Below are 15,602 nucleotides of genomic sequence, written 5' to 3'. Positions count from 1 at the left end.
GTGTGTGTTTGAGTGTTTTTTGTGTCGGTGGGGATGTTAGGTGTGTGTACGTGAGACTGTGCGTATATCTCTTTGTCTGAGTGTGTATGTGTTGTTTTGATGTCTTTGTGTTGTGTGTGTGTGTGAAAGCAACCGTATGTATGTGTGCGTGCGTATACGTACGTACATATTTATATATACGTACGTACATACATACATATATATATATATGTATATATACATATATAAACATATACATATATAAACATTTACATATATATATATCACATATATATACATATAACTCATATATATATATACATATAACACATATATATATATATACATACATATATATATACATATATATATATATATACATACATATATATATACATATAACACATATATATACATATAACACATATACATATACATATACATATAACACAAATATATATAACATCTATATCATCATCATCATCATCGTTTAACGTCCGCTTTCCATGCTAGCATGGGTTGGACGATTTGACTGAGGACTGGTGAAACCGGATGGCAACACCAGGCTCCAGTCTGATTTGGCAGAGTTTCTACAGCTGGATGCCCTTCCTAACGCCAACCACTCAGAGAGTGTAGTGGGTGCTTTTACGTGTCACCCGCACGAAAACGGCCACGCTCGAAATGGTGTCTTTTATGTGCCACCCGCACAAGCCAGTCCAGGGGCACTGGCAACGATCTCGCTCGAAAATCCTACAGGAGCCAGTCAGGCGGTACTGGCAACGGCCACGCTCAAAATGGTGCATCTCATGTGCCACCCGCACAAGAACCAGTCCAGGGGCACTGGCAACGATCTTACTTGGCTTGCCGGGTCTTCTCACGCACAGCCCATTTCCAAAGGTCTCGGTCCGTAGTCATCGCCTCGGTGAGGCCCAATGTACGAAGGTCTTGCCTCACCACCTCAGCCCAGGTCTTCCTGGGCCTACCTCTTCCACGGGTTCCCTCAAACAATGACAACAACAATGATGATGATGATAAAGCAGCCGTACTAGAGGAGCAAGACAAGAGGAGACAAGAGCATGAACGTGAAAAACATTTAAATTTTGAATATTATTCAGCAAAAAACAAAAGTAGAGTAATATCACAAGATTTCAATGGTGAGAACTAACATATATATATATATATATATATATTATTTCTCACCAAATTAATCCCACCAACAAAAAGAAATAATATATATATATATTATTTCTTTTTGTTGGTGGCATTAATTTAGCTGTTGTGTTATGAAACTCAGGTGAGTTTCTTGTTGTTGCTGTTCATGGTGTGATGTTGTTGGTTGCGAATTTTAACGCTGGTGGTGATGGCAGCAGGTTTGTCTTGGGAGTAATATTTAGTTGGAGTTTAATGCTGCCGTTTGCTATTTCAACAGTTGCTGTTCTTGTTATTTTTGATTTAACACATAAAATGCTACATCACACACACATAATGCTTACATACACACACACACATTCAAAGAAAGATTTAATGGAACAGAATCTAAAAGAAAAAAAAGTCAAACTAAATTATGTGTGTTTGTGAATAAAATAAGAAACTCAGACAAAAAAAATGAAGAAGAATGATAAATAATGGTCCAAAGATTTGGAAAGAAAATAAGAAAATTCATGCATAAAAGAGTCATGAGAAGGTAAATGAAATGTTTCTACTTGGATGGTGCTGAAGAAAGATTTTACTCCAAGAGAAAAAAATATATACATGGGCAAAATTATGAATAATAATAATAATACTTTTTACAACAGGCACAAGGCCTGAGATTTGGCAGGGAGTGGGGCTAGTTGATTAAATTTATCCCATCACTTTGCTTGTACTTATTTCACATACTCTGAAAGGATGAAAGGCAAAATTGACCTTGGTGGAATTTGGAATCAGAACATAAACAGCTGGAAGAAATACCATAAAACATTTTGTTTGACTTGCTAATGATCCTGCCAACTTACAGCCTTTTTTTCTACTTTTTTTTTTTTTGGTAGCATGTAGTTCGAAAGGAAGCTAGGCAACAGATGTACTGAGTCAGGGGAGAAGCAGAGAGGAAGAAGTTTACAAATGTTCTGCAACATGGTGATCAGAGGCTTGTAGTGTTTAGGATTGCAAAACAGTGTGTCAAAGAAAATCATGATGTGGTAGGAGAGAAGTGCACTTGCATGGATGATGGCTCACATGCCAGTGCCACATAAAAGGTACCCAGTACACTCTGTAAAGTGGTTGGTATTAGAAAGGGCATCAAGCCATAGAAGTCATGCAAAAACAGACAATTGGAGCCTATGCAGCTCTCTGGCTGGCCAGCTCCTGTCAAAACTTCCAACCCATTCCAGTATGGAAAATAGACATTAAATGAACAATGATAATAATAATGTGAAGTATATTTTCCACTTCAATGTGGCTGACCCCGAGGGGTGGATGTTACTGTTGCTTTTAGCCCCAGGAGGACATCTCCTCCAGCTGGCTATCGACACACATCTGTGGCCTGACTGTATTTGCCAAGGGAAGTTATCTTTCCCATCTTGATCTACGATACGTACGTACTCGAGTTTCAGGGTTATTTCCCTTCTTCAGCGTTCAGAGATTTAACATTGATAATAATAATCTTTTCTACTAAAGGCACAAGGCCTGAAATTTTGTGGAGGGGTAAGTCAATTTCATTGGCCCAGGGTTTCACTGGTACGTAATCTATTGACACTGAAAGGACGAAAGGTGAAGTCGACCTCAGCAGAATTTGAACTCAGAACATAAAGATGGATGAAATACCACAAAGCATTTCGCCTGGAATGCTAACGATTCTGCCAACTTGCCACCCTTTATCTTTATATATAATAACAATAATGATGATTTAAAATTTTGGCACAAGGCCAATATAAAGGGCAGGGCCCAAAACCATGTATACACATATTGAATGATTATAAAGTCAGTGTTTATTAAAATACATTTCATTTCCAAAATTTTATAGAGTCTACAGACAGAAAATAACTTGTCATGAATACCTCTTTGCAAATTGGTAATCATTCTTGTCCAAGCACTGCTGATAATGTGAAGCAATGGAATCACAGACATCAAGAATCATTTCAGTTGGTACTTATGTGCATTTTCATTCAATGGCAGTATGTGTGTTTATTTATATTCATATGTATAGATATGTGTGTGTATGCATATCCTGATATATATATATAGAGATAGATAGATATATCATATGTAAATGGAGTTATTTAATTTCTGTGATTAATAAATCTGGCTATATATGGGTTCCGTCAAATCAGATTTGGCAGAACAGTGTCCAGTGATTTATATTTAGATATGACCTAGCGTTGCTTCCATCACAGATATGATCAACGAATCACTCCAGACATCTCTTGTTGTTATCATCAACATTGTTAGCTTTTTTTTTTTGCTAGTCATTTTTACAACCACAGGAGTGTACAGGTGTAGTTATGTTGCTGACCACCTACTTTCGCAGTAGAAGTTCTTTTATAGCAACTTTTCACCAGTACAAAGCCAATCAAAAGGTAAAACTGAAATGAATGAATAAATGAAGGTATGCAGGTTAGAAGAAAAAAAAAAAAAGAGAGGCGGATGGGAAGGCAGAAAGAGGGAAAAGGTGAGGATAAAAGGAAGGCTGAGGCAAAGGAGGATGAGAGGGAGGAGGAAAAGACAAGAATAAGAAGTTATGTCTATTCATATATATATATATATATATATATATATATATATATATTTTAATGATCAGGAGAATGGAGATTTTTTCCACATGTATAATTTTATTAAACAGTTATTTACAGCAGTCTTTTGTGGACCTACACATGTTTCAAATGCATCGACTGCACACTGTTAGACATGTATCCTCCTAGTGCCATGTTCAGTACAGTTTCATCAGGATCCATTAGCTACTTCCTGAGTCTATCTTTTCCACAGATTCCCTCAACTGCTAGGGTGTGGCACTTTTTCACACAGCTATCCTCATCCATTCTCGCCACATAACCACACCAGCGCAGTCGTCTCTCTTGCACACCACATCTGATGCTTCTTAGGACTTTTCTCTCAAGATACTTACACTCTGTCGAGTATGCATACTGACATTACACATCCATTGGAGCATGCTGGCTTCATTCCTTGCAAGCTTATGCATGTCCTCAGCAGTCACGGCCCATGTTTCACTGCCATGTAGCATAGCTGTTCATACACATGCGTCATACAGTCTGCCTTTTACTCTGAGTGAGAGGCCCTTTGTCACCAGCAATGATAAGAGCTCTCTGAACTTTGCCCAAGCTATTCTTATTCTAGCAGCTATACTTTTAGTGCACCTTCCCTCGCTACTGACTTGGTCACACCAGTAATATTTTGGGATCTGCTTAATCTATTAAACTCCTTTCCAGTTTTGTAGCTCAATGTCTGTGTGTATGTGTTTATGTTTTTCTCTCGCTCTCTCAGGCTCTTTCTATATAATTATATACAAATATACATACATTCATGCATGCATACATAAATACATGTGTACAATCATGCTCACATATATATATATTTATTTAACAATTATAAATTTTGGTTTTGTACTTTGATAATTTGAAGACAGCAGAATGTATAATTTTAATTTATAATTTGAAGGGAAATAGAAAATAAAATTGTATAAGAAAGGAGTTAAAGAAAGAGTAGAAACTTAAAAGATGAAAGGACAGCCTGAAGTAGCAACAATAATAAGAATGCAATTAATTAATTAAAACAGAAAAAAACCCCCATCAAAATGAATAAATAAACAGAAATATTTTTGTCAGAATAATGGAATAATTTGCCTTGTGGAATCAATAAATCTAAAAATATATCTGAAAAATCTGAAGGAATATCAGAAAAATGTGTTGAGATACTGAAACACTATCTTAAACATGGTCACTTGAGTTGCTGAAAACAGTAACTTAATCTCCTTCAAATGACACTTTATTGTCTTAGCAAAAGACACATTGAATATGATTCTGGGTTATCTGCATGTTGAAAAAAGACAGGATAGTCATCATGGCTGGAATGCCTTTGATCAGAGGTCAACTCAATTCAGAACTGACACGTGTGTGTGTGGGGGGGGGGAACTAAACAACAACAATAACAATAATTCTTCTATTATTCTGCTATAAGCACAAGCCCAGAAATTTAGGGGAGAGGGCCAGTTGATTACATCAATCCCAATACTTGACTGGTACTTTATTTTGTTGACCCTGGAATGATGAAAGGCAAAGTCAACTTCAGTAGTCTGCCACTACATTCCTCCACGTTACAAATTTAATTTGTGGTCCGTGGGAAAGCCTTTCTAACAATGCGTCCTGCCTTAACTCTTCGAAATGCTTAGTTTAAGAATGGTGGCAGCTGATGAAGGAAATGTTCTCTATGTGGCATGTGTGTTTTCTGTACTCTGTTTATCATTTTCTCCACATTTTTTTTGCAACGTCCTGTACCCAGATATGTGGAGAGACAAAATATTCGATGCTTTTATTTATTTATTTATCTATTTTGTAGTTCACTGGCTTGTTAGTTGGTAGGTTGGTGGGAGGGGTTTTTTGTTTTTTTTTGGCAATATGCCCAGAGTAAATAATTGTTCAAATATAACAACCAATCGATACCAACTATTTATTCACTTCCTATATTTTCAACAGTTCCTAGAATATTGTGAATTTATTATTGTGTTGTGTTGTGTAGGTGTGTGTGTGTGTGTGTGTGTGTGTGTGTGTGTGTGTGTGTGAGTCCTTTCATTCTCTTTCTTTTATAACTGTTAGATTTGTTTGTGTTTGTGAATGCGTATTGGAGATTGTGTGTAAGTGATTATTCATGAGTATATATATCTGTGTGTTTATGTGTGTGTTCTTGTGCCATACTGCGGCAAAAACCACAGTATAGCTTTGTATTACTGGACAGTGGCCAAATTGTGGATGGATGATGATGATGACGATGGCGACCACCACAAAGACAATAAGGAAAATGATGATGGTGAAGATGAAGATGATGATGATGGTAACAACATTGATGATGATGATGATGATGACAGCGGGGAGGAGGAAGAAGAGAGTGTGACGATAACAATGTGGTGATAGCAGTAATAGCGATGGAATCAGCGATGGTGGTGATGAAAATAGTGGTAGAGGGGGGGGAGTGCAGGTGGTACTTTGATGGCATGACAGAGTCAATGATGGTAATGGTGATGGTTGTGTTGATGATGCTACAAATCTTAGAAGACTGTGAGAGGCAGTGGTGGAGGTGATTACAATGGTGATTACACGTTGCTGATAATGATATTGTAGATGATAACTGATTATTGTAATGATGACCAAGATAACAATAATTAATAATGAGAGGATTAACAATGCTATTATGGGTAATATGTTTATAAAATATTCATCGGAGATTCACATAACAAAGTGACAATGTGTGAATCTTGTAACATAGGTGATAAAGTTGAATGTGGTGTTAACATCAGAATTACGTAACGTAACATTTTAAGACAAGAATAAGGCAAGAAGATGATCCCAAAAATGAGAGTTATGTAATTAAAGTAAAAGTCACATGACAATATTAAGAGGAGAATCAATTAATATATCGAAGCAAATAGCAAATAATGAAGGAGAGCTTCTAATGATGGAAAAAAAGGGAAAAGTTAAAAGCCAAAGATATGCAACCAGTAGTGGAAACATATAAACATTATGTAGATCTGACAAAAATTTGTATTTTAGAAGTTATTTTGTCACAAGTTACAGAGTGACAATGGACAAATTCGTGTTTGATAAGTGTCAATACACGAAACTCTCAAGTTTTGACTTACTCTCTAAACTCTGCCGATGATATATATGCATATTATACATATGTGTGTAAAAAATATCTCATCACGCAATCATACAAATGAAAAAGCCTCTACCTGGTCGCTCGACGAGCTAAAAATAGCAGCCAATGTATCCCCCTACACAGTATTTTATAAGGTAAAATGCTAAATTATTAATTATCTTATAACAGCAATGCCTGGAAAAATCATGGATTACATGGAAAAATGCGAGCATGAAAAGTAATATTCTTAAGATTATAAACCTGGAAAAGTACAGGACAGGTTATTACACCCGGAAAAGTATAGGACAAGCTATTACTTCAAGTAAAGTAAAGAATAAGAAACATTTTACTTAAAATATTGCAGCTAAAATCTAAATTTGAATATTAAACAATATTTTATTATTGTTTACAAATAACCCTTGTTTACAAATATCCCTTGTTTACAAATAACCCTTGTTTACAAATAACCCTTGTTTACAAATATCCCTTGGATAACATTGGTGGTGTGGAGAGGGGAGGCTGGCATGCATGGGTGACTGCTGACCTTCCATATTATTTATGTGTATATAGGTGTGTATATGTGTATGTCTGTGTGCATGTATATAGGTGTATGTGTGTGCGTGTGCATACTTATAGATAGACAGATATAAAGTAATATTAAGTAATAAATATTAAGAGGCTAATTGAAGTTGTCTGTTATGATAGGTATGGTGTTTACAGCCTTACAGTCAGCCCCACATTTGTGTTGGTCAGTATACCTACAGACTTGGTAAACAAACACTATTATCATAATCCGTCTACCATTAGTCAGAACTGTCTATTGACTGTGATTATCGAGAAGCCAAAGGTTATTATTGATTGAAAAGATTATTGATCAGTTATGAATGATAAGAGAGATATAGTGATGGTGTTGGTGGTAGTTGAGGCGATATGGTGAAGGTTTTGGTTGGGGTTGGAGATAAGATAGCAGGGTTTTGATATTAATTCTCCAGACATATGTCTTGAAGAATTATAATGCAGTTTTAAACTAAGCAGCAGAGCAGGCAGGACAAAACAGTTAGACAGCCAGAGAGATATGCATGTAGAAAGATGAAAGGACAGATGGGCAGGTAGGTAGGCCAAAAGACAGACAGATAAAAAGAGTGAGAGGTAGGAAGACAGACAGACAGACAGACAGACAGACAGACAGACAGACAGACAGACAGACAGATGGACGGATGGATGGATAGATAGATAGACTGACAGGCAGGCTGACAAAATAGACAGAGACACACAGAATGATCAACCCTTAGATAGGCAGATTGATGAACAAAATGGCTAAGCAAAGACAGACATGGATGCACTCACACATGTATGAATATGTGTGTGTGTGCGTGTGTGTCTGTGTCTGGCTGGTGAAATGTGTATACATTTTGCAGGTATTGAAATCAAAACCCACTGCACTGATATTTGATACCATGGATAAATCAGAAATGGTGGTGGTGGTGGAGGAGCTTCATTATTCGATAATTAGAATTCAAACGTGTACCAAAATCTGAAACCATTATCATGATTATTATTATTATTATTATTATTATTATTATTATTATTATTATGAATTTTGAGATAAACAGGCTTGTTGTCACCCTTGCAGCCCAATAAAAGTAGGGGGTTAATGTAGAAATGACCTGCAACATAATATGGTGAGAAGGGAGTCAAAATGAACCTTCAGGTAGTAATGCTTTCAAAATTGCTTTCCAATTTTGGCACAAGGCCGGGAATTTTGGGGGAGTGATTAAGTTAATTACATTGACCCCAATACTCAACTGGTACTTATTTTATTGACCCCAAAAGGATGAAAGGCAAAGTCAGTCTCGGTGGAATTTGAACTCAGAAAGTAAAGACAGAAGAAATACTGCTAAGTATTTTGCCTGGCACACTAATGATTCTGCCAGCTCACTGCCTTAGACCTCCATGTAATAATTGTTGTTGGCACTCCGTCGCTTACGACGTCGAGGGTTCCAGTTGATCCAATCAACGGAACAGCCTGCTCGTGAAATTAACGTGCAAGTGGCTGAGCACTCCACAGACACGTGTATCCTTAACGTAGTTCTCGGGGATATTCAGCGTGACAGAATGATAAGGCTGACCCTTTGAATTACAGGCACAACAGAAACAGAAAGTAAGAGTGAGAGAAAGTTGTGGTGAAAGAGTACAGCAAGGTTCGCCACCATCCCCTGCCAGAGCCTCGTGGAGCTTTAGGTGTTTTCGCTCAATAAACACTCACAACGCCCGGTCTGAGAATCGAAACCGCGATCCTATGACCGCAAGTCTGATGCCCTAACAACTGGGTCATTTCGCCTCCACATGAAGAAGATGGATAGATAGATAGACTGACAGGCAGGCTGACAAAATAGACAGAGAGACACAGAATGATCAACCCTTAAATAGGCAGATTGATTAACAAAATGGCTAAGCAAAGAATAAAAATATATAACCAATCAGGTTAATCTATTAACCTTTTGCCCCAAATATGTGGCTCTAAGCTTGAATTAAAAACTACAACCATCATCACCACCACCACCACCGCTGCCGCTAGCATCATCATCATTATTGCTGTTGTTGTTGCTGCAGTTTTGCTATTTTGTCTGACAGAGTTTCACGTCAACATAAGAAGAGCACATAATTTTGGCTTCTCTAGCACAAGTGGATAAGACAAACATATTCACCTTGCAGTAGTACATCAGTTGCTTACAGCAGAAAACATGTAATTGAAATCAGTCACACAAGCAAGCAGTTCCATTATTAATTCTACGTGTGTATTTGTATGACTGTGAGAGAGAGAGTGTGTGTGTGTGCTTGTTAGCAGATATATTACAAACCTACACATGTGGACTTATATAATTTGAACACACACTTCACATTCTCTTAAAGTTTCTAAATTCTTATGACGTATACAATGTATGTATGTATGCATGTATATAACATGTACATATTGGAAATATTATTGTAGATATCATGCAAACAGATAGATATTAAAATTATTATATGATATTAAAACATACCGAGAGGAAAAGTATTTATATAGATAAAAAAAAATAAATAAAGATTAATTTAATTAAGTCTTTAAGGTAATAATTTCTTGTTACAAGCTTATTAAGAATATAATGTAATAAGTATAAATTAATTAATTACTGTACATACATGAGTGTGCATGTGTATGATATGTGTAAATCCACCTATCTATCTATCTGTCTGTCTGTCATTTTATCTAAACAAATGTATCATATGTTCTCCATGCCAGCATGGAGAATGGACGTTGAGTGAAGTGATGATGACAATCATATATACATATGTATTATATATATATATATATATATATATATATATATATATATATATATGCTTGTATAATTCATGCATTCTATATATATATATAAAAATCTTTTTTTTTTTTTCCATAATGAGATAAAAAAAACCAAGGCTGTGAAGATTTTAGAACATTTATAAATAGACGGCCTTACAGTTGTTTCCAGGATATTTATTATATCCCTTCTCCATGTGGTAACTGGAGATCTCTCACTAAGGATTTTCAGTGAAAGGGAATCATGTAATATGGGAATTCTGGCACTCCTGACAAACATGATGCTTCTGCTACAATCTTTGTGGTTGCTTTTATGCGCCTAATGCTTAGATGATAGAATCTCTCAAGGCTAATAATGGAGAATTCAGTGTTCTAACAATACATTCATGTTAAGTTGGACATAGCTTGGTCTAACCCATGCTAGCATGGAAAGCAGATGTTAAACGATGATGATGATATATATATTTTATGATACAATTAGATGACAATTTTTTTTCCAAATGCAGAAACACCGTTAGAACAGCAGAAATATTGGGTAAATCACCTTTACAAATTTTTCCTCTTTGTAAGGGTAGTTTACCAAAGATTTCTGCTTTTCTAATGGCGTTTCTGCATTTGGAAAAAAAAATCATTATCTAATTGTATCGTACTATACACGTTTTGATGCTTACAAAAACACAAATGCTAGTTTGTTTTTATGTATATATATACATGTATGTATATATATATATATATATACACACACACATATACATATTCATACATACATATATATATTCATACATACATATATCTACACACACATTCATACATACATGCATATACACACACATGTGAAGGTGCATCACTTAGTGGCCAGGATGATGCACTCACTACTGCAAATTCATGGTATTGATTCCCCAACAAACCATTGCATTGTGTTCTTGAGTAAAACATTACATTTCACATTGCTCTACAATCATTTCATCATCTGACATGTGTCATGTACCTCTCAATTTGATGGAGGGAGTGGGCTTATGTGAACACAAACATTTGATCACTATAAACAGATCATGCGTGTGGTTGTTCAACAAGAAATTGCAGAACCCTCAAATGTCATCTAATGATGAGAGAGTTCATTTTATATGTGTGTATGTATATATATCATCATCATCATCGTCGTCGTTTAACGTTCGCTTTCCATGCTAGCATGGGTTGGACGATTTGACTGAGGACTGGTGGACCAGGTGGCTACACCAGGCTCCAATCTGATTTGGCAGAGTTTCTACAGCTGGATGCCCTTCCTAACGCCAACCACTCCGAGAGTGTAGTGGGTGCTTTTACATGCCACCGGCACGAAGGCCAGTCAGGTGGTACTGGCAACGGCCACGCTCGAAATGGTGTATTTTACGTGTCACCTGTACAGGAACCAGTCCATCGGCACTGGCAATGATCTCGCTCGAATATATATAATCACATACATACAGACACATAAAAAAAACCCATCCTGGAACAGAAAATTTTCCTGTTATAAATACATATGTAAACATCAACAGAAAGAATACTGGTAGAACATTCCCATCAAATCAACTGTAAACATAATAAGCTGTATATTGTTGTTTGGGACTCACAAGAAAAAGGATGTTCTGTCATACAGGTCAGCTGTCTTGCTGATATGAATGTCTCTTTGAAAATCAAAAAGAAAGAGGATAACTATGGACAGAGGTTTCAAAACCTCCAGCTTCTGTATACAGATTACAAATTTACATTTATACTAATGATAATTGGTGAACTTGGTTTTGTGATTAAATGCCTGAGTGACAATCTGGAAAAGCTAGAACTTTCAGAAAAAGAAATCAACCAGCTAACATGTACTTAATAAATACTATCAGTAAATGGAACGGTAAATGTATGTAAAACTTTTCTAAGTTCAAAATATGATATTAGTTTTTTTATCTACATTCCAATGATGAAGCCTTGTATCTTTGTTAGAAACCAATTCCTTCATTGCAGGAAGACTTCAAATAATTAAATATAGAAGAGAACATATGTTGAACTGAATACTAATAAAAATAGTTTTAAGCACTATAAAAAAAAAACAACAGTAGGGTGTGATTTTGAATTCTACTTTTTGGTAATTATTTCAATTACTTAATTGTGCTTGTGTCAGTATTGATTCTAAGCTCAGCCCAGTGAATTCACTTTATATACAATAGAAGCCAGCCACATTCAGCAATCACAGATGTCCAATGGGAAGATTTTTAGTTACAATTCCAATAGTGACAACCATATATATATATGTATGTATATATACACACACCCATGCTGGTGGCACGTAAAAAGCGTCCATTACATTTCTGGAGTCGTTGAAATTAGGAAGGGCATCCAGCCGTAGAAACCATGCCAAATTAGGGTGCAATTCACCAGCTTACCAGTTTCAGTCAAACTGTCTAACCCATGGCAGCATGAAAAGCAGATGCTAAATGATGATGATGATGATGAAACATGTTGAGTGACAGACTAGTTGGTTTGTTGTACTGGTCAAAACCATGAGTTTAAGAGTAATCAAAAAAAAACCTGTTTAAGTTTACATAAAATACTGCAGTGAAATGCAACCATTTTAATAAGAATGCTTTCTGACATTTCAAAGACAAAGTCAAGATATATAAAGAAAAAAAATAATTTTAAATGATTTCACTTACCTAGGATAGGTGTTGCATTAGAATCAGGTGTGTTCTCAGCGACAAGTAATTCGAGTACATAAAGCGTAAGAAAAACAGTAAGTCCTATGGCAATTTTTTCTCCACAATGACAAGGAAGCAGGAATGAAGCTAAAGTCATCACACACAACATCAGAGTTGGTGCGATGACAATATAATCATAGTACAAAGACTTCCGGTCGATCTCAATTGTGAAATGAATCATGGGGTGCCATCCGTCACCAGGACAACAATCACTGTCGGCTGCAACGCGAGAAAGACTGACGTTCAGCAGAACAAATTCACTGTTCTCAACGTATTTTGATAGATCCGGCTTACTGGGTTCGTTAAAGAGGTTTAGTTGCTCTCCATCGTAAACCCATGACCCGAAGCGCACTGTACATTGTTGACTATCGTACGGAAAATAGGTAACATCTACAGAGCATGAAGATTTTATCATTAGTGGCACCATCCAACGTACTCTTCCTGACGGCTTGATCATTATCTTACTTCCAGTCACGTTCACATAACCAGCATTGTTTTCTGACGCCCTGCAAAACACAGATGAAATAATATGGTGATACTATAAGCATTCGAAAATATACATTACAATATTATAAATATTACAAAGTCATAAGCGAGATGTATTTTGGACTGTTTCAGACATTGATTTAATTTGCACACATACACACACACACAAACACATCATGTAAAACAAAGTCGAACGCAGGTATATGAAACACCATACAACATAAATTCTTGGTTTATATAAATTATCTCCACCTCTGGAGGATGTGTCTCAATCACTAAATGGTAATTGGAAACAGCTTCATATGAAAAGGAAAGGGAATCTAAAGAATCAAGTGTTCTCCTAAAATGTCACTCCATTAAAGAAAGGTGCAGGCTTATTGCCCCATTGTTAGATGATGGAGGAGGGTTTCACAATTTCTTGCTGGACAACCACACTGATGCTTTGTTATAGTGATCAAATATTTGTGTTCAAATAAGCTCATTCTCTCCATCAAATTGACATTGCTTGTACAGGTGCACAAGTTCCACATGTCAAACATTGAAGTGTATATATATATATATATATATATATATATATATTTTTTTTTTACTTGTTTCAGTCTTTTGACTGTGGCCATGCTGGAGCACCACCTTTAGTCGAGCAAATCGACCCCAGGACTTATTCTTTAGAAGCCTAGTACTTATTCTATCGGTCTCTATTGCTGAACCGCTAAGTTACGGGGACATAAACATACCAGCATCGGTTGTCAAGCGATGTTGGGGGACAGACACACAAACACATACACACATACATATATATATACATATATACGACGGGCTTCTTTCAGTTTCCGTCTACCAAATCCACTCACAAGGCTTTGGTCGGCCCGAGGCTATAGTAGAAGACACTTGCCCAAGATGTCACGCAGTGGGACTGAACCTGGGACCATGTGGTTGGTAAGCAAGCTACTTACATATATATCAAAATGTAAAATACTTTCTCACCTTCCTGAGCATTAAACTAATACACCCGTTTGTTGTTTACACACCTGTCTTCGACTTTTTTTTTTTTTTTTTTGTAAATTACAACTATAATTAATGACAGTCTGGTAAGCACGATATAGTCTCTATTTCATAGAAAATGTATTCTAGTTCTTTTGCAAATTATGAGGAAAAGAGGAGATAGTGAATCAATAATATGCAGTTTTCATGCAAATGCCATTTCAATAACACTTATTTATTAGCAACTATTTGACACAATAATGTAACTTTGCAATAAAAAATCTAGATATTTATAGAATATTTACAATAATTCTAGCATTATCCAAAAATGATTGAATAATTTCAAGGAAATTCCGCTTGAAGGATTAAAGTAAATTTAGATATAGTGTAGCTACAATGAAGTTTCATTATGATAATGTCTTCTTAGATTATGGATGAAGGGATGATTATTGAATGGTTATTATTTTGATATTATGATATTTTTTAAATAATTTTTCTATCTTTATATAATAAGTATTTCATATTAATTCATTTGGTACTTATTGTTGGTTGAGATATATATCTAATTATTGTTCTAATTACGATCTGACGAGTAGCTATATTTTTGAATAGAACTTATTTTCAATAATTTCAATTGATTTTAATCGATTTAAATTTCTCTTCTATTTGAAAATTGGTTGTGAAACACGTGTTATCTTTTTATTATATTTATCTTATGATATTTACTTTACTTTATATTATACTCATTTATTGTGCTTTTAATTATTAATTTTTCTATATGTGATAGTGGATTTTCATCGATAAGTTCTTGAAAATTGGTTATTTTCCCTAAAACTATATATATACATATACATATACATATATATATATATATACATATACATATACATATATATATACATATACATATACATATATATATACATATACATATACATATATATACATATACATATATATATATACATATACATAAATATATATATATACATATATATATATATAGTGTAGTATATTGCCACTTAAGTGTGGCTGACCCCTAGGGGTGGATGTTACTGTTGCTTTTAGCCCCAGGAGGACATCTCCTCCAGCTGGCTTATCGACACACGACTGTGTCCTGTTTGCCAAGGGAGTTATCCCTCTCACCACGGCCAGCAGCACGAACGTATCCGGATTTCAGGGTTATTTCCCTTCGTCGGCGCTCGACAGCCGATGACCTTGGTGAGAGAGAAAAACCTGGCAAATCT

The 15,602-nt window shown here is 35.6% G+C and overlaps 1 protein-coding gene across 2 annotated transcripts in view; it reads right to left on the bottom strand.

Moving 5' to 3' along the window:
- Nucleotides 1-15,602, bottom strand: part of LOC106867144 (neuronal acetylcholine receptor subunit alpha-10) — a 109,741-nt gene that overhangs the window by 14,108 nt on the left and 80,031 nt on the right. For both annotated transcript variants that reach the window (XM_089361053.1, XM_089361054.1), the window contains one exon: nt 12,847-13,394. In XM_089361053.1, coding sequence (XP_089217179.1) covers nt 12,847-13,394 — 548 coding nt within the window. The remainder of the gene's footprint in view (nt 1-12,846; nt 13,395-15,602) is intronic.

Source organism: Octopus bimaculoides, chromosome 12, assembly GCF_046866305.1.
Source record: "Octopus bimaculoides isolate indiv1 chromosome 12, ASM4686630v1, whole genome shotgun sequence".
NCBI lineage: Eukaryota > Metazoa > Mollusca > Cephalopoda > Octopoda > Octopodidae > Octopus > Octopus bimaculoides.
The sequence above is the reverse complement of the archived record's forward strand: the minus strand, read 5'-3'. Positions and strand labels throughout refer to the sequence as shown.